Consider the following 20908-nt stretch of genomic DNA (forward strand, 5'->3'; position numbering starts at 1 on the left):
ACTTTGGTGAGCACAAATCTTGCTATTTTATGCTTCATATGATATTACTGATCAGAGCGTCTTTTAATGAGGTTCTCTTTGTAGCTACTGATTTCACAGAAGCTTTTGATTCTCTGATGACATATACATAAGAGACATTTTCGGAGGACAACCTTAAAAGGAGCCAAATCATTTTTTTTAAACTACACAAGATATATGCTGGCATCTGATATTCTGCGCATCTTTCAAGCAACTGTGTGATGATAAAGATGTATTCTTCAATGGAATACTGCTAATGAAAATCCACTGGCTCTGTTCTAATTCTGTCATCAACACAGCCCTTTTATGTATAGATTATTTTTATAAAAATTGTATATAGATAGGAAGGTAGATATATTGGTCAGTAGTTTTCAGGCTTCTTGCAATCATCTGCCTTGGAGTACTGATAAGATATTCTAACATTTGGAGATTCTATACTTTTGGTAGCTTCCCCTCCGGATATCTTGACAACTGACTTCAATTTCCTCAAGCCTGAGTCAATTCTAGCACAGATTTTCTCTGAATATTTGTGTCCACTGCTGTGGTTCTTCTCATTATTGTCCTCTTAAGTGTCATTTCTACTCCGTCTATGAACACATTAGGTTTGTAGTAGACTGTCTTTGATGGAGGAAAAAAGTCGGGAAATCTATCTTTCATTTACTTCTTGTCATTCCACTCTGATAATTAAATGCTCTTGGAATGACTTTGCTTAGTTGGAGATTTTGCCAAGATTTCTACGCACTATTACCCCTCTACACACACACACACACACACACACACCATGTTTCTCGCTATCATGAGGTAATAGTGCCCATAATTTTTCACCATCCTTATTGATCCTATGATTCATAAATAAGTTTATGTTCTAAACCAGTTGTCGCCCTTGGTTATATCTTTCAGTTTGGCAAATAAATATTTACAAACACTTTTTTAGGCTCTTCTGGTCTCATTAGGGCAACTGATTTGGATTGGTTAAATATTTATGTGAAATAGCTGAATTTATGCCTGCTTGTATTTTTAATCCATCCATTTCCTATATCTCAATATCAGCAATCTGTTTAAATAGTTTAGAATGGAAGTGCTTTAATGCATGTTTTATCTCTAATTTTTATTCTTTCTGCTAGCTCTATATTTTGATTTTTGCCCTAAGAAATCAATAGCCTGACTATAAACAAATGGCAGATTCAAGAATGCCTCCCACTATCAACAATTATACTTCCTGTCAAAAATAATCATTTTCATTTTTTGTGATGTTGCTTGTCATGTCCCGAATGTTGTGATTCAACTGTTGGAAGAAAATATTCATAATGTACAGGCACAATGCTTCTGTGTAATCTAATGAAATTTTGGATCCTCGCATTCCTAAATTCTTGAATCATGTTTTCCAATATATTTTTCATTATCTTTACCTATGCTCACTTTTGCACTAAAGTCACTAAGTAATGTGGAAGGTCTAAAGAAGTTCTTTGCAGAATGTCTCCATCTCATAACCCTCCGCAACAGGTGCAGCACATAAGCTGCAATTATTTTCATAATAGCCTTCCCCCCCACCCCTCCCTGCCCCAATACTTATCATGAACACTATAATATGAAATGACCAGATGTCCTATGAAACAATGTTTCCTGCTTTTAGGTGCATGACACATCCAACTCCACTCCTTTGTCTCTCCAAAGAAAACGTGTAAGCTATCCTTCCATTTTGTTGCAACTTCCTCTCATTTTCAATAGTTAAGAATGATTTCATTTATAGAGAATGATAAAATTTATGATTCAGTTCCTCTAGTAATATGTCCACTCAATTGGTTCCTGAACTAAGACCTCACATTTACAGCGTCCGCAGATAAAATAATGCTTAAAGACAGCCTAAAATTATACATTAGCAGCTTCTGTCACTGTTACCAATACAGCTGAAGCAGAAGGGGGCTGAGAACTATTTTGTATTTTGCTTTGTTTGTTTCACAGACTGTCATGGCCGAATAACACATCACTAGTGATGAGTCTGTGGACCTACCTGGCTAGTTTTGTCCTAGGAAATCAGACAGTTTGTGGCCAGCACCATACCCAAAGCCCAGTACAATTTGGAAGAGCATAGGCTCCATAAGCATAGCCTCCTAACACCCAAGATCACATTCATGCCACAATGAGATATCAGAGTAGAACTTTGTGGAGGGTCAGTCAGTCAGTTGATAAGCATTTATTAAGCTTCTATTGTGTACCAAGCAGTATGCTAAACACGGTGAAAGGCAAAAGCCCTCAAGGAGCTCACAATCTAATGATATGAGGTAATAATTTGGGGATGGAAAACTGAGGGGTAACCAGCTCTGGGTATCGTAAACTACACAAAAAGGGTTAAAAGTGGTCAGGGCTTAAAGTGGACTGGGAACAACAAAAGAAAAGAATACAGAAAAAAGGGTATTCGAATACCAAAAAGACATTGCATGTACTTTACTTCACTGAGGGCCCTTAGTAAGCCTTAGTAATCACTTAAGTATCACTAAAAATCATTCCAAATGATAACTCCTGTTATTGGATAACTACTAAACTCTACCCTAGATTGAATAATAACAGTGAACTTAATGAGATGTTATAGGTGCGAAACAATGCTGAAGGAAACCTAACTGGCCATTTAGCTACTGACCAGAAGGTATGATACACAACGGGGGCACCCTGCACCAAAAAAATACAGATGATTTGTAGAAAGCATATAGAAAATCAGTTTTCAATGATATTAACCAGTATATTTCAGTGGAAAAGATGTAACTCCATATACACTTACACTAGTATCCATTTAATTCAATAGGCAATTATTGGGCAGTAGTAAACTATAATGTAAGAGGCATTAACTGAGGGATAAGAATAATACAACTCAAAAGAATGAGGGGAAATTCAGAAATAAAATACACTCTAGGATATTTACCTATAACCAACTACCTCACAGTGCTTTAGTGAGGAAAGAGCTTTACGAACCCTAAAACACCATATGAACGTTTTGTTAATATTAGTGCTAATTGAAGGCAAAAGCTGCTCAGAGTTCCACATGCCAAATTCCTTTGTAATATGAGGTTTTAGAGGGCTGTAAAAGGGATGATTAGGGCAGGTAGGTGGCAGAGTGGATAAAGTGCCAGCCCTGGAGTCAGGAAGACTCATCTTCCTGAGTTCAAATTTGGCCTTAGATACTTACTAGCTTTGTGACCCTGGGCAAATCACTTTTTGTCTCAGTTTCCCCATGTGTAAAATAAATTGGAAAAGGAAATAGCAAATCACTCCAGTATCTTTGCCAAGAAAACCTCAAGTGGGGCCACAAAGAGTTAAACACTACTAAAATGACTGAACTATAACAATAAAAGTGATCATTGGAAAGAACTTCAAATGTTAAAAACATTTTTTAAAAAAATTAAAAATTCTTCAGTCTTTATGAACCTATTGATAACTTCCTTTTTGACATAAGAAAATTTCATATATTATTGTAAATTAAATAAAAAGTGATAACTAAGAAGAACACAGAAGGACTCCGTGGAAAATGAGCAAAGGAGTCTTTAGGTAATGATGATTCCAAATCTAAACACTTTTCTTTGTGTTTGAGTGAGATTATCTCGACTCATCGGGCCAAGATGCTATGAAATCAAGCTGTTGAGACAAAACTAGTTTTGTTTTGTTATTTTCCCTTGTTCGAAAGTTGTGCCAGAGGCAAGCAACAGAATTTTATTTGGGACAGACTATTTTCAGTCATTATAAACAAGACAAGTGAAGTAATTTTTAAAATGTAGAAAAGAGACTATCCTTTTAAATGTGATTCATTTAATTTCTTCAATAAAAATTAATTCCTTAGGGCTGTTAGGTAGTGCAGTGAGTAGAGCACCAGCCAGTCAGGAGGACCTGAGTTCAAATCCAATCTCAGACACTTGACACATTTACTAGCTGTGTGACCTTGGGCAAGTCACTTAACCCCAATTGCCCCACCAAAAAAACAAAATAAAATTAATTCCTCTCATTTGCTGAACATTGTCCTAGATCGGGGTGGGGAACCTCCAGCCTCAAGGCCACATGTGGCCCTGTAGGTCCTCAAGTGCAGCCCTTTGACTGAATCTAAACTCCACAGAAAAAATACCCTTTATAAAAAGATTTGTTCTATAAAACTTGGACTCAGTCAAAAGGCTACACCCAAGGACCTAGAAAGCCACATGTGGCCTTGAAGCCACAGGTTCCCTACCCCTGGCCTAGTCACTGGAGATGATACATGTAACTAGTTTGGGGTTGGGCATCAGAGAGGTGGCAGGGAAAGACAGAAACATACATAACTATGCTATACAATATTAAATTATTAACTATTATATCACCTAAAAAGTCAATCAGAGATTCATGAAACCATCACTGAGGTCTGAAGGAAAAGGTTGTTACGTCGTAGGTAGGGGTGGAGAGATCAAAGAAGGGCTTCGGAACATGGCATTTATTTTTCAAATGAAAATCAATTAATAAATCAATTAACCAATCAATCTGCAAGTATTTATTAAGTTCCTACTATATACTAGTAGCTGTGCTAGGTACTAGGGATACAAGTACAAAGTAATCCTTTCTCATAAAGGCAAAAGTCATTACATATTAAAGTACATACAACATAAAGTTAATAGTCTCTCCTACCCATTTTCCCCTATTTTTTAGCAGGCAAATGCTCATTAAAAGAGTGCCTGAGGTAAACTTGCAGCCACAGCAGAGAAGAAAAGACAGCCCATGCACAAAACTTAGAAAGAAACTGTCTCTCTGAAACATCTCTTACATCTGTCTCCTTTTCCCCATTCCTCTGATTGAGAGCCTAGGAGGTCAGGCCCTCCCCGACCAATCCTCTAATAGCATAACTTAGTTTTCCCTGCCTCATATCTCTTCCCTCTCCCAACCATTTTCTGCATAAAATCAAAGTGATGCTCTTAAAACACAGGTCTAACCACATCACTTTCCTGATGAATAAGACTGAGTGGCCCCCTGTTGCTTCTAGAATAAAAAACAAACTCTTCTCTTTGGCCTTCACAACCTGGCTCCAACCCACCTTTCCAGCCTTCTATACCATTCCTCTTCAAATCCTCTATGGTCCAGACGGACTGTTCTAGTTACTCCTCACACGTGACATTCCATCTCTTGACTCCAGGCCTCTTCACCTCCATCTTTAGGAATCCCTACTTTGCTTAAAGCCCAGCTCAGGCACCACTCCCTGCATGAAATGCTTACTGACTGTTTCAGTTACTAGTCTTCACTTTACTGTCTGGCCAAATTTCCAGATATGGTAAACATAATTAATGTTCCATATGAAGTTAATGCTTGAAATATTGGTTGTAATATATTATAAAAATATGACATAAATGATGAAGGTCACATGTCTGCTTTTTCTCCTCAAAAGCCCATATATACCAGATTTTGGCACATCTTATTTTCAGAACTTCAAAAACAAGGCATGGATAAGGACTATACATGCTAATTCTCTAAAACTCACATTAAATGATAATATACAGATATAACAGATTTTCTGAATTTTAGTTTTCCTTTTTCTTTTTTTGTAAATGTCAGTTAATTTTATTAATTGCATGGTCATCTAAGTGACAACTATACTATCATCCAGACCATATCTCCTCATCTTCCTCTCATGTATAACATGAGGACTGTTAAAATATTTTACTAAAATCTAGACATACAACATTTACAATAATTGCTTTAAAAACACAGTAAAGAAAACCTGATGTTACTTGTTTTTGATAAACCCAAATGAGTTTTAGTGGCTGCAGCTTCCATTTCTCAATACCCACAAACCATCCCTTTAATAACACACCCAATGATTGTGCCCAGAACCAGGCAAGCACACTAACTTAGAGTTTATAGGCTTGACCCTCTTCCCTTTTTTGAATGCTGAGATATTTGACTTTTCTCAATTCTGCTATACATCTGCCACGTGCATGATCATTTAGATTAGCTTAGCAATTATATACTAATTTTTCAATACCTAAGGATGAATTTCCCCTGTCCAGGCAATTAAACTCATTGAGGATCCTTTTTCTTTTTAAATTGAAAGTGGTATATTTGGAAATGATTATGATATAAAAAGTTATCAATTAATTTTTAAGGTATGACTTTTCATTGAAGATTCCTAGGCTGAATTAAATAAAAATTCTAGCAAATTCTTACTTTTTTTGTTAAAAAGGATAATATGAAATCAGAGGCAGTGAAAGGAATAATCACTGAACCAATAATTATAGTATCTGAAAAGAGCATTAGAGTAAGTTGAACATATGACATGAAAGAAAACCAAAACACACTTTGTGACAGGAAATAAGAAAAATGTAGAGAAAGGGTGTTGATAACAATTCCTAAACAAAAAAAAATTATTTTCCCAACACTAGGGAAAGACAGAAAGCTTTATACTCCAATGTCAACTTGAAAGTATAGTGGAAATCATCTCAAAAATAAAAGAACACATTTAAAAACAAACTTAGTTTAAGCACTGCTTCATTTTTCCGAACAATTAAGTGCCACCTGAATAAAAAGCAGGCAACGTGTGAGGCAGGGTCTACACAGAATGTAACAAAAAAATGTGTGGTTTCTTCTCTGCCATCATAAAGCAAAAGAAATATTGCCATTTTTTTACATCCACTTATTTTTTTACAGAAAAATAAGAATGCAAGTGGAGAAATAAAGACAAAATAATGGTTTTAATGCAAAAGATGAAAGAGAAAAAGGAAGAAAACTTGGCATAGATTTCCATAAAAAACTTAAATCACACAATTAAAGACCAACAAGCCCAAAAGAAACTTCACTTCATCAATTTTGTATGGGGCCAGCCCTGACATAATTTAATATCAAATCAAAAAGAATAAATATCCTACCCTAATATTTTTTGATGATTAAAGTACATGAGCACTATCCTACGGCATTTACTTAAACAGACTAATAGAATATGTTTGAAGTAGTAATTAGAGAGAAAGGTTTCTATTACTTCCACTTGGCTGATACAAAAATATTTGTTTTGTTTTTTTCTTAAAAGCTAGAGAACCATAAGAATTGCTATTTTTCATAAACTTACTTTACAAAGTTGATTTTTAGCTTTACTTCTCCTAAACAGATTTCTAAATATGAGATATTCTAAATATAAACAGAAAGAAAATAAACTATATAATAATGGCTTGTCATACCTGATGGTATTTCATGCTGCTCTTCTACTGGGGATATATTTCCTTCTACAATAAAAAAAAAATCACTAATTATACATGCTTAATTTACATATGACAAATTTGACTTTTAACACCACATATTATAAAAGTGACTTCAAAAAAATTAAACCATAGTTATCAGAAAATATTTTACGGTAGTTTTAAGAAAATAAATTACTAACTTGATTAAATATTAGGACATTTTTAATTTCTCAATGTTATAATGCTCTGCACTAAACAGGTAGTAAATTTTAACTCTATTTCACTAATCTCAAATCTTCCATCTAATGAAAAAAAAAAAACAATAGAGCACAAGTCAGAAGACCTTTGATTTAACCCAAATTCTGTTTCTTACTAATTATATGTTGAAGGGTTATTTATTTCATTGAAGGGTTATTTATTTCATTAACTTGTTTCTCATTTGTAATGTGAGAATAACCCATGATACTGCATTTAGGATGAATGAAACATGCCAAGGATACTATACAGTCACTATTAATATTAATTAAAATTATTTTTAAAATAATAATGACTATAACTAAAAAAGCTTTCCAGTTAACTTTAAATACAATCCCTGAAAAAGACTAGAAATGTAATATTTACCTTTTTACTTTTGAAAAATGATACTCATGAATATTTTCTAGAACATATATGAACATAATGATTTAGTCTATTTTTACAGAAGTTGCTTCAAAATTCAGAACTGAATTTAGGATACACTGAGATATCAATCAAGTGATCAATATTGATCTGAAGATTTTCTTTATAAAACTACTTCTCAAAATGTTAAATTGAATTCTTATTCCAAATTACTATAAAATCAAACAGTTTATTCTAACAGTGTTCTTTGGATATAAGTATCACACCTGACCTAAATAATAATTGATATTCTATTTACTGGTCAGATCCTATTACACAGCTGTCTCTCTGACTCTAACTCTGTCTCTCTCCCCCTGTGTGTGTATAGTTTTGTTTCCTTTCAAAAGTATTGTTTTTTTTCTTTATGGTTTATATTATATACTTAATAAAATGCTTTAATAGCATTTACTTTTCTTTGCAAATATTATGCCTCCTTTTTCAACACACTGAGAACTGAATCATCAATATAAAGTACTTAACTTCCATTATGGAAAAATAAAACAACTCTAGATATTGACTTACCCTCTAAACCTATGTTTAAATCTTCTACAGCAATATCTAAAAATAAAAAATATACACATATATTTATCAATTGAGCTCCTGAAGAGTTACAGAAGCTGCCTAAAATGCTCTCTTAATATGGAACTTATTTAGTACTTTCATTAATCATTCTTTAGTCCTTCTAAATATTTTATAAGAAAAAGTATAAATATTTATTTGGAGGACAAAAACCTGCTTCTTGAGCTAGTATAGCCCAAGAGTAATAAAAAAGAAATTGCCATCGTTTTTGTTACACCTACTAAAGCCTTGTGACCACTGAAGCAATGAACATCTTTAGGATGACTATGCAAAAGTACATGGTAGGAGGTGTTTCCCATTTAGTTTTAGGTTATGAAAATTAGAGCCAAATTCAGTGTCCAACAGTAGAAATTAATCCTCTGAGGTGCCTGAGAGTACCTATTCCCACTTCCCTCTTCTTTAGATGCAAAGCTGCATGATATGGGTCAAAGAGCTTAACATCAGCACACCAGGATTGGAATTCTGGCTCTACCACTTAGTACTATGTGATTAAGTCATTGAACTGCTCCAACTCTGTTTCTTACATATATTAAAAACAGAGATAATAACACCTCTCTCACAGGACTCTTGTGAAGAAAGAACCATATAAACTAAGCACTAAGTACAGAATCACAGAATTTGAGAGTTGGAAGAGATTTCAGCAATATCTACTCCAATTCAAACATCAAAAGAGTTCCCACTATAACATATCCAACAAGTGGCCATCAAGCTTCTGCTTAAAGACCTCTAATGAAAGGGAACTCACCACCTCTTAAAGCAAGCCATTTCTATTTAGGATAGTTCTCATGGTTACTACATCATCCATTCAACCTTAATTTATCTACCAATTACTCTGGGTTCTGCCCTCTGGGGCCAAACAAAACAAATCTCATCCCTTCTCCATGCAACAACCTTACAAATACTTGCAGGCAGCTATTATATCCAGACTAAACATGCCCTGATTTCTTCAGCTGATGATCACACAGCATGAACTCAAGGCCCTTCACCACATTCACTGTTCTCCTCTGTACCCTAGTTTGTCAATGTTCTTAAACCATGGTAACCCAATATTCCAGAGGAGGTCTAACAAGGGCCTAGTACAGGGCACTGTAACTTCCCTATTCCTAGAAGCCATGCTTCTCTTAATGCAGCCAAAGATGAAATTAGATTTTTTTTTGGCTGTTGCACCCACTGCTAACTCACACTGAGCCTGCAGGCCACTAAAACCCTCAGTTTCTCAGAACTGTTCCTGTCTAACCCTGCTTCTCTCATGTTGTACTTGTGAAGCTGATGTTACATAGCTAAACATAAGACTACGTTTATCCTCAATTTTCATTTTCTTTGATTTGACCCACTGATCTATCTGTCAAGATCTTTTTGAGAAGTTACTTTTAGCATGGGAGTATTCACCTTTCGAGAGTGAACTCTAGTATCATTTATTTGAAACCTTTTCTGATTCCTGTAGCTATTAATGTCCTCTCACTCTTCAAATATTCCTGGAGCAGTATGATCTTTTTGTGACCCTCTTTACTGTCAATCTATACACTCACCTGTGTACCTCTCATGTCCACCCAGTAAAATCTAGGCTCCTTAAAAGGAGCTGTTTCCTTTGTGCCTCTAGTGCTGAGCATAGAGTCTTAAAATAGGCATTTAATAACTGTTCGCCGAGTTGAATTGAAATAAGAAATGAGAAAATGAGAAAATAACATGAGACCTAGACCTAGACAGATGAAGATGAGGAAGAACATACTGGGCATAAGGAATAATCCTACGTGAATAAACAGAGGGAAAAGACATGATCCTTAATATCTTAAAAGTTTAAGTACAAATATTCAGACAGAAACATATATGCAAGTTCTTAATAGTCCAAGAACTGTGTGTTTCAAAAATTGTGTGTGCGTGTGTGTGTGTTTCAAGATTGACTCCTCACTCCAACTGTTCTAAGAACTGAAAGTTATTTCAGACTACACACTGCTGCCCTGCCTGGTTTCACCTCCACACAAGATGCCCCTCCCAGGACAAGTTCATCACTTCTAAACTCACCACCATGCTGCTAAATCATGCACTGACTTATATTACCTCCCCCAGCTTCCTCTCCCCCGAGATCTGCGGGTCCTTCCAAAACCTTCAACTATAAAGGGCAAAAACTGGACTCTCAGCTTACTACACTTTGCATCTGCTGATCTGTATGGTTTTAACTCCATGATACAAGATAGCCTGTGGTGTCCTGTTACCTCCCCATCCTGCCCCCCTTCCCCCCCCCCCCGCCCCCCCCCCACCACTTCCTGTCTGCTTTTATAAGTTGTCTCTTCCATTAGACTGTAAACTCCTTGAGGGCAGGGACTAGATTGCTTTTATTTATTGTATCCTCCCCACTTAGCACAGTGCCTGGAACATGGTGCTTAATAAATGTTTATTGGATTAAACTGTACTGTTAACTAACTACAAACATTACATTAACTAGAGGTAAGAAAGAATTTACCTGAAACAGCTTCTGTTCTCTCATTTTCTTGAGGTTCATAGACTATAAAAAAGGAGAAAAAAATTCACATATCATCCCTAGTTTTCATTATAAAACTGCAAACTATAATGCAGTACTTCATATAGTATATATTTCAGCTTAATGAACTGTGTACAGCTGCTGTTCTTAATCTACAGAATGATATGGCCAACGGGTAGATAATAAGCCAGAGAAACAGAAATATGTAAGTTGAAATCCAGCCTCTGACAGTAGGGGTGTGACTTTGGTAAACGGTTTAACTTTTTATAAGCCCATTTCCTAATCTATAAAACAAGAGGGTTATAATTGTTGAACTCTTAAGTCTTTTCCAGCTTTAAATCTATGTTCCTGTGATTTTGTTATTTTTAATGCAAAAATCCAAAAACAAATCCTTAATTTAATGATAAAATAATCACACAAAAGATTAAAGATATTAGGACCCTTGGGCTTAAAGAATAGATAATGAAGTAAATTGGTACCATTTCCAAGCATGGAGGGATTTTATTACGATCATCACACTGAAGGTGGAATAGAAATAAGATAACCTGAGATGTGGGCTGTTTATCTAGGCTATATAGATGAATCTAAAATTTGAAAAAAAAAAACATTCAAATGGGTTCTTCTATATCAGAATGCATTATCGCTTCAACTTCTCTGGGGATCCATGATATGCTCTTCCCTTACTAAGGCTATGTAAATCTACTTTTGTTAACTACACTGCTTCATTTTATTCTATCAAACCTAAACTACCAGGAGACTTGCCTGACTCAGGCCTAGGAAAGAACAGTAGGGCTAGCACCAAGTGTGAATTCAGTCCATACCAAGAGACCCACAAGTACTTAATGAACTAAATGCCTTGACAGAGCTGCTCCTCCCTGCATCTATCACCCTGGCTCCCCAGTATGTGTAGTGACAAGTTTGTAGAAGTTGACGGCCCTGCCTCTGCAATGATCCTGTGCTAACTCGTCAGCGGATCTCGGAATACGGGGTTTCCTATCAATTAATTCTTCCCCTATCCTATGGCAGGCAAAACTTCTATCATCTTATCCTGAGTCAATCACTATCTGCAGAAGCAAAAATCCTTTCTTCCTCTTAATTCTCTTTGCTATTTCATTCTTTTCTTCCTCAGCCTTATCTGCCCAAATTCCATTTTCTCTGCTGCTCTCCCATCTCATTATGCTTCTTTTATGAAGGAGTTCAATACCTATCTTACAGTATTCCTTCTCCACCCCAACTCCTGCTCTTATCCTTGGAAACCTCCTTATACATATTGATGGGTCCTCAAACACTCTGACTCCCTAGGTACTTTAACCTCCTGCAACTCCCATAATCTTTACAATATCAGTGCACTCCTCACCTGCACATAAGAATGTTAATATCCTTCCCTGATCTCACCATAACCAATAACTCTTTCACCTCCAGGATCCAGAACTTTGAAATTCTTTTTAGGATCACATTTATCTTATCTTTTCACTTTTCCCTCAGCCACCGAGTCACTTTATTCTCACCACAACATCCAATCATCTTATCCTTCCCTTCTTTTCCAGTTCACCACATTTGCTCTGGCCCCACTTACCTCCCTTTGTAAACTTTACCCTAAAAATAAGCAACTGAATGATACCATCCTTTATCTTTGTATCACTTACTTTTTTGTCCTACTCCCATTGATAGTTTATAAAACATCAAAACTAGGTGACTTGCAACCATTTACTGCCTCCACATCTAAGGAGGAGTTACTAAAGGAAGACGGCACTAAACTACCTAGGATCCCGACAAATTTGATTTTATTCTTAGATGATTGATTTTCTATCTTACTCCCCATAATGGCTACACCAACCTTCTTCTCTTCTAAATACTACCTCCAACCTCCCTTTTGGCAGAGGACCTTGTCTCTTAAATCAGCTAAAAAAAAATAGAGGCATTCTATAGTGATTTACCTCTTTCTCCCCAATTCTTCACTTCCAAATCAAGTCTACATCATCCCTTATTCTTCTCACTAATGTTCTAACCTCTAGACAAACAACTCTACTCCAGACAAGACTAACCTGTTATCCAGAACCTTTAGCCCCAAACTCCCTAACCTTCACCTCATTTGCCATTTCCAATAATGTTTCTTTAATCTCTATCCACTGATTTCCTTCTCCTGCTAACTCTAAGCATATCCAAGCCTCTCTAATCCTTAAAAGACCTGCACTTTACACTACATCCACAATGTATGATTCTCTGTCTCTCTTCTTTCACAGTCAAAAATTCTAGAACAGAAACTATCTACACTCAATGCCTCTGGTTCACCTCAAACTTGACAGTCTCTTAGAATCTGAGTTTTCTGATACCATCAATTCAACTGAAACTCTTCTCTTCCAAGATGCCATAGGTATCTTCATTTGTTAAATGTGATGGTCTCTTCTCATCCTTCTTGACTTTTCTATAGCTTTAGACACTTCTGACCCTCATTATTTCTGGATAGTCTCATCTTCCCCGGCTTTCTTAACATTGCATTATCTTTCTAATTGTGTGACTACCCCTTCTCGGTTTCCTTTACTGATTCATAGATATGATCAATATATTCCAGACTTTTTTGGTTATTAATGATCATCTCTCATGGTCCTTTATTATGGATAGATTTTCTTTTGTTTGGATAATAGTCATTGAAAAGCCGAGGCACATCAGTGGTTTCCAATCTTTTTCATGTTAATGCACAAAGCTATTGAGTTTCACCAATCGATAAAATGAGAATCCCATGAAAATAGAAAAGTTTAAAAAAAAGAAAAATTTTATTTATCTCAAGCTAGAATATGTCTTAAGAAATTAATATATCAAAAGAGCTCTTTGTTATCCTGGGCAAGTCACTTCAAAACTCCAAGACTGTTTCCTCAACTATAAGAAAAAAATTAGAACTAGATGACCTCTAAGGTCCTTTCTAGTTCCAAATGCTATGATCCTATAATATTACAGGCTTATGCTAGAAAGCTTTAAAATATGAAAGAATTACTTAAGAAGACAGGAACTGGCCATAACTCATTCTCTGTTCAAACCAGGTAAGGAAAGAACTTCAGAAAGGAAAAAGAAATTCAAGGTGGTACCAGCTAATTTATATTATCTTCAAACAAGGAGTTCTAATCAAACATAGCTGTTTTCCCCCATGACCCAGCAAGCAAGAATTCATGAAGTAGAGTTAATTCCTATATCATTGAAGAATAAGTCTAACGTGAAGTCTCAAAATAGGGCATGAATAAATTTAATTACATAAATAATAATCATAAAGCAATAGGACTGATTATTTAAAACTCATACATGTAAGTCATTACTGTGCCCCAAATTAGTCAAATTAAAAAACTATGCTTACATAAACTATACTACCAAACATTTTTAGACTCTTCTTTTAGAATTTTCTCAGTGTTTGTGTTCTTGTCTTTTGGATATGCTCAGTGGTGGTGTGTCTTTGTCCTCTGAGTGCACCTTTGATTTTTGAAATAGCTAACATAATTAGAAGCTGAGATGTAGAGCTGGAAGGGTCATTAAAAATAATTTTTTCCAACTCCCTCATTTTACTGATGACAGAATTGAGGTCCTGGGAGGTTAAGAGACTGGTTTGTTGAATGAAATTAATTATACTCATGGTCAGACAAGTAGTAACAAAGGCAGGATTTAAAAGCTGGTTTGACTCCAGATCTGCTCTTTCCATTACACCAAGCAAAATCTTTAGCTCTTTTGAGTCATTGGTCATTGAGTCATTTGGTCATTATTCAGAGCTTCACTTTTTCCTTTTATATGTCCCAGTTTTCCTCAGTTCCATATAGTTGAAGTTGACAGAATTCTAATACTCGAGTAAGTACTATTTACTATATACAACTGCAAAACCAATTTTAGAATAAAAAGTATATACCTATGAATAATTAAATAATTAAATCACACACTATATCTCTATAACACAGAGATATTAATATAAAATTTTGCGTTAGCATTGTGTACTGGATTAAGCCAAAACTCAATTCCCAAAATAGATAAGTATTTTCCAAATTATGTTCTATTCAATATGAATGTAAGACAACAAGGAAAAATATTCAATTTCCTTTCAACAAGCATTTACCAAGTACCTACTATGGCAAAGCACCGTGCTAAGTGTGAGGGATAGAGAGATGCCAGAAATATTTCAACTCTAAATCATTAAGAATTAAGTGATAAAAAGATTTATGTCCAGAATTTTGAACGTACAATAGGCTACTGAGAGGCAGTATGGCATAGAAAATAAAAAGTCAGCCTCAAAGCCAGGAAGATCTGGGTTCAAAATATGTTTGTCACTTACTCAACCTCTCAGTGTTCTAGACCAGTGGTGTAAAACTCCAACTGAAAAAGGGGCCAGTAAACTGAATTTAGTTTTAAAATGTAATGTTATCTATGTTTTGTTTTATTTTTTATTTTGTTAAATAGTCCCCAATTACATTTTAATCTGATTTGGGCCATACCGGGAGTGTTATGGGCTGTATGTTTGACACCTCTGCCCTAGACAATTCTAACTCCAAGCTGCAGAAGGTACTAATCTTCTTCACCTGAATGTTCCCTAATACCAGTAAAATCACAGTCAGAGGCCCTGTTTGCTCTTTCATTTCATCTTTTGTACTTTTATGTTCTAAAAGTTACACATAAGTTTGGTGAATAAGTGAGAAAGTTGGTATTTTCAAATGCAGTTAATCAATAACCTTCAATACAATGAAGCTGAAGTGTTTGGACTACGTAATCCTTCATTTCAAGTTCAAAGTCTCAAACAAAATTTCCAAAAAAAAATGTATTGGGACATAACAAAGTTGAAATAATATGACTTTTCAGAAAAAAGCTCATTTTTCATTAATAGCTTCTAGTAGTGGTTTAAAAATCTCAGTCTAATTATGTAAAATATAAACAATAATTTTCGAACCTTGTTCATCATTGTCTTGGTACGTTGTGTCTTCTATAAAAAAAATTAAACCAAAAAGAAGTATTTAGAAAACCGATTTAAAAGCAATTAAGATATAAATTTAACTCATATTTACAAATACATATTTAATCATTATACTCTACAGAGATGTGTTGTAGTGCTAAAGAACTCTTAACGAAATTGGATGATGCCAAGACCTCTCAAATCAGTTCAGTTTATGATACAAAGTAGCAATTGGATGTTACTGTCTTTTCTTCATTAAGGGTAAATCCTAAATTGACTACCATGAAGTTTTGATGTTATTGGAAATCCAAATCATCATAAACAAGGCATCCCAAAAACTACTCTGAGGGAAGCTTTGAAAAAAATCATATAAGCATCATATTTCAAGAACCTTAAATGATCATACATTATACATTTATACATTTGACTCCTTTCCAAGATTTCAAGACAACTTCTTTACTTCATCATACCTGTAACATACTCCAGTGTTGTATCTTTGACTCCTGGTTCTATAATCTCTTGGTAATCTATAAAGGAAAATTAAATGTATTTTTTTAAATCTTCAAGATAAGTTGCATATATTACTTAGTATTTATATTTAAAACGTTTGGAATAAAGCTAAGAACCTAACAATAGTGTGAAAAACAATCATGCTTACTACTCTCTATCGTTCCATTGTCCTATAATAACCTACCAAAATCATGCAAGTATGGCAAATAAATGTTTTCATTTAGACAAGAAATAATTAAGATAAATCAGATTGAATATGTTGTCTCAACAATAAAATAAAACTAAAAACATCAACTCACATCTTATCCAGTGGCCTCCATACATACACACACACACACACACACACACACACACACACACACACTTTTCCAAATATTTAACCATTCTAAAAATTCTCCATTGCACTGGAAAACTCAATAAATTATTCAACTGAAAAAAACATTCCCTAGGAGCAGAACTTGCTATCATCTATTCTCTTGACCAACAATGGTGGAAGATTCTTCCCCAAATACCCAAGGCCAAAAGAGTACTTCCCCAATCTTTCAGTCATGAGCCTGGGTGAAAACTAAACTGCATATGTGCATATACTGGAAGTTCATTTTCATGATTTAATATACCTGATGATCACAAACCTGGATTTTCCTGTTCGTACACAATCTCTTCCGCATCCTTATTATATTCATTTGAATCTGAAAATTAAGAAATGACATTTTAAAAATTGTCATTAAAAGTGATTCGTAATCTGTTAAGTTAACTTAACGCCATAGATAACACTAATTTTAAAGGAAAAAAAATTCATTGAAAGAATGGATTCCACTGACCCAGCAATACCATTTCTAGGGCTGTATCCCAAAGAGTTCATACAAATGGGAAAAGGACCCATATGTACAAAAATATTTATAGCAGCTCCCTTTGTGGTGGCAAAGAATTGGAAATTGAGGGGATGCCCATCAGTCGGGGAATGGCTGAACACGTTGTGGTATATGAATATAACGGAACACTACTGTGTTATAAGAAATGATGAGCACGTGGACTTCAGAAAAACCTGGAAAGACATATAAACAGATGCTGAATGAGGGGACACAGTTGCAGCCACATCGTGCAATGACTAACTTTGATAGACTTGGCTCTTCTCAGAAATGCAAGGTTCTAAGACAACTCCAAAAGACTCATGATGGAAAATGCTATTCACATCTAGAGAAAGAATTAAGGAGTCTGAACGCAGATCAAAGCATACTATTTGCTCTTTCTCTTTTTTGTTTTGTTTCTTCTTTCTCATGGTTCTTTCCATTGGCTGTAATTCTTCTTTGAAATATGATTAATGTGAAAATATGTTTAATGTGAATGCATATGTAGACCTATATCGGATTGCATGCCATCTTGGGGAAGGGGCGGGGGGAGAGGAAGGGAGAGAAAATTTGGAACTCAAAAGCTTGTGAAACTGAATGTTATAAACTAAAAATAAAATAATGGATTCCACTTAAATCATAATACTCTTTCATATCAAAATACTTTCTTCTTAGCATTAATCAGGAAAAAAAGTACTTTATAAAATCTCACCTGACTCAGGCCCTTCTGTCCGATAATATGTATCTTCAGTTTCTAAAAAACAAGATTTATGCTTTTAATGAATTTATTAACTGCTATGTAACTTGAACCATAATCTACAAAAGTATATTGATATTCAATATCTTTGGCCTATTAAACAATAATATAAAATAAATGGTGAAATTCTGTATTTCTATTATGCTTTATATTTGAAAATATACTCTCAGTTATTCTTAATAACAATCCTATGATCTAGCTAATGCAGGAATTATTGCCTTCCTTTTGTGATGAGTAAAAGAACTTGAAAATTATATGGTTAATAACACAACCAGGAACAGAACATAAATCTCCTCAAAGTCCTATTTCAGTTTTCCCCTTCTACCACCTCACACTATGTCTTGTTTGCACCCTACCAACCTCAGATCAAATGTTAAGAACTGAAAAATGTTCAATCATGAGAAGAGGAATAAGAATGATTAACAAGCAAAAATGGACAAATAACTTATATAGTATTTCCTAGTATTTGGATTCTATAATAATGTCCTGCAATTTTCCACATATTATTCCATCCAACCCCACAGTTTCTTAGTGGTTCCTACCCATACATCAAGTCTCAGATTAAATATGACTTCATTCATAAAGCCTTTCCTGATTTCCCATCTAGATGTGATCTCTCCTTCAAAATGAAGAGCATATATATATAATTGCATAAAATCCAATATAGTTGAATAAAATGAAATTAAAGGTGGAAAGATAGGACAGTGCCAATTTGTGGATGTTCTCAAATATTAAGTAAACATTTGGACTTAATAAACAGTAAGGAACCACTGAAAATTTCTGAGCAGAGATATGATTAGAACTATGCATAAGGAAAACAGTATAGAGGATGGATTGTAATAGAGAAGGTGCAGAAAGCAAGATTTATTAGAAGACTACAACACTCTAGAACAAAGGATCTTATTATATAGTGTCATGGACTCTTGTGGCAGTATGTTGATGCTTAATACCACTGTGGTTTGTTGCCCACATTCAGAATCGAAGTAAATGTAAAATCTTGGTCCTGGGTTAGTGAAAATAAAAATGTAATACCTAATATAGATGCTTAAATCTATAATAAAAATAAAGTAAAACTAAACATAAATTTTCCCCCCATCTAAGTTCACAGATCCCACTGAAATGTATCCACATGGACCCCAGGTTCCAAATCCCCAGTCTAGAAGGCATGTAAGGAAGGGTTGTCTATACTCAGGTAGTGGCAGTATCCCCGCCACCCCCCCCCCAAAAAAAACAAGCAGATGAATGAAATGGAATCAACATTGCTTGGCTGTCAACTGTTCAGATATAGGAAGTGAGGACAAGGGAAGATGAATGGTGGTGCTGGCAGAAATCATTATGTCAGAAGGAAGATAAGGTTTAGGGGATGTTATGGGCATGATATGTTGAGTCACCAGTGAGACATCTAAGTGCAGATTCCTATGTGCAATTGAAGTTGTAGGCCTGGAGCTGAGGAGAGGCTAAGGGATGCCTCCTTCTCCTGAAATATGTTAGTTCCAACCTTTCTGACGGCACTCATAAAATTCTGCTTACTATTACAGACATTGATGAGCTTGTTCTACCTCACCCTCCTAGACAAGCTTATTAAGTTCAGGAATCAAACATAAATTCAGAAGTAGAAGAACAATGGAATTTTTACACCTGAAAGGAGTCCTACATTTTATCTAGTCTAACCTTCCTCCCTTACTGTTGAGGAAATAAGGGCAGCAAAGTTCAATGCCTCGCACTGGATCAAAGCTTATGCTGGTGGCCAAACCAGGCTGCCATAGGCCCTGAAGTATCCAGCTATAGTCAGCACTTGAATATTTGAATAGAATTTATCAAAAATATAACTGTACTTGCTACTGCCATACATTTCCAGCCCCTGATTTCACGATCACTGATAGCTATAATTAATCTACATTATATAATCTATATTATACATACATATTTATATATATGCTTTTTAAAGTTATCTATTAATTTTTTTTCTATTTGACAGCTTCCTACATGAGGGGTCTAGTTTGGTAGAATGTGAAAGTGACACAATTCCTTCTGACTCAGTGTGGAAGAACATGACAGAAGGAGCAGCTAGCATGAGAATGAGGGGCCAAAAATGGTGGCGTTAAGGTTTTTCCTCCCTATTAGCTTGAGAAGACAGAATGTAAAAAGAAAAATAGTTAGGATAATAGGGAGTTTGTTTTGATTTGTTTCTTTAATGATGAAGACAAAAAAGGTTCCAGAGAGCAAAATGGAAAGGAAAGACTAAAGATAAGTAGGACTAAAAAATGTCAGAGTTAACATGGGAGTTTAGGAAAAAAATAACAGAGGAACATGGGGTTTTAAGAGACTAGTACTCTGAATTCCAGGATACCAAAATCTAAATTTCACAAAACATAAAACTTGCAAAAAGTCTGGGGTAAGTAAAGCTATCTTCAGTTAAGGCTTACTTATTATTAATACATCAAACTGGATTGAAAAGAAATCACTTAATCATATTTTAAAACTGTACTCTGTGTTGACTGTACCAGAAATACTGTTATACCTTCATGAAGTGCTTCTGTTTCCAAGCCTTCAAGTGTATCTTCTAACTCATTTCTCATAGGAATTTCTTCTTCATCATCTTCTATTTGCTGTTCTTCTACTGCTTCAACCGACTCTTCTTCCTTGTCATTTTCTATTTTAAATAAAATAAACAGGTCGACAGTCTAAAGCTGATGAACAGTCACTATGGGTGTTCTCTGATACACCTACTTGTTGTGCATATAAATCTGTATTAGTCAGCCATAAGAACTCTACTTCAATTACTGCTGCCACTGTTGTTTTCCCATCCCTTCTCTCCTTTCTCCATCTCCCAATGTTTCCGAGCCCATTACTATCTAGGAAGAGTTGTTCCTAATCTCTCCTCCATTTACTCCAGTGTCAAAAAAGGTAAAGTATGGTATGACAGGATATAAGCAAAGGGAAAGGTAGGTAAAAGGGCAAGAACTAAAG

The 20908-nt window shown here is 35.1% G+C and overlaps 1 protein-coding gene across 3 annotated transcripts in view; it reads right to left on the reverse strand.

The window, feature by feature from the left end:
* Nucleotides 1-20908, reverse strand: part of ASPH (aspartate beta-hydroxylase) — a 260009-nt gene that overhangs the window by 140032 nt on the left and 99069 nt on the right. For all 3 annotated transcript variants that reach the window (XM_036761811.1, XM_036761820.1, XM_036761803.1), the window contains 8 exons: nt 20460-20591; nt 17894-17935; nt 16966-17022; nt 16294-16350; nt 15821-15853; nt 10888-10929; nt 8370-8405; nt 7191-7235 (listed from right to left, as the gene is read on the reverse strand). In XM_036761811.1, the coding sequence (XP_036617706.1) occupies nt 7191-7235; nt 8370-8405; nt 10888-10929; nt 15821-15853; nt 16294-16350; nt 16966-17022; nt 17894-17935; nt 20460-20591 (444 nt within the window). The remainder of the gene's footprint in view (nt 1-7190; nt 7236-8369; nt 8406-10887; nt 10930-15820; nt 15854-16293; nt 16351-16965; nt 17023-17893; nt 17936-20459; nt 20592-20908) is intronic.

The sequence above is a fragment of the Trichosurus vulpecula genome, chromosome 1 (assembly GCF_011100635.1).
Source record: "Trichosurus vulpecula isolate mTriVul1 chromosome 1, mTriVul1.pri, whole genome shotgun sequence".
NCBI lineage: Eukaryota > Metazoa > Chordata > Mammalia > Diprotodontia > Phalangeridae > Trichosurus > Trichosurus vulpecula.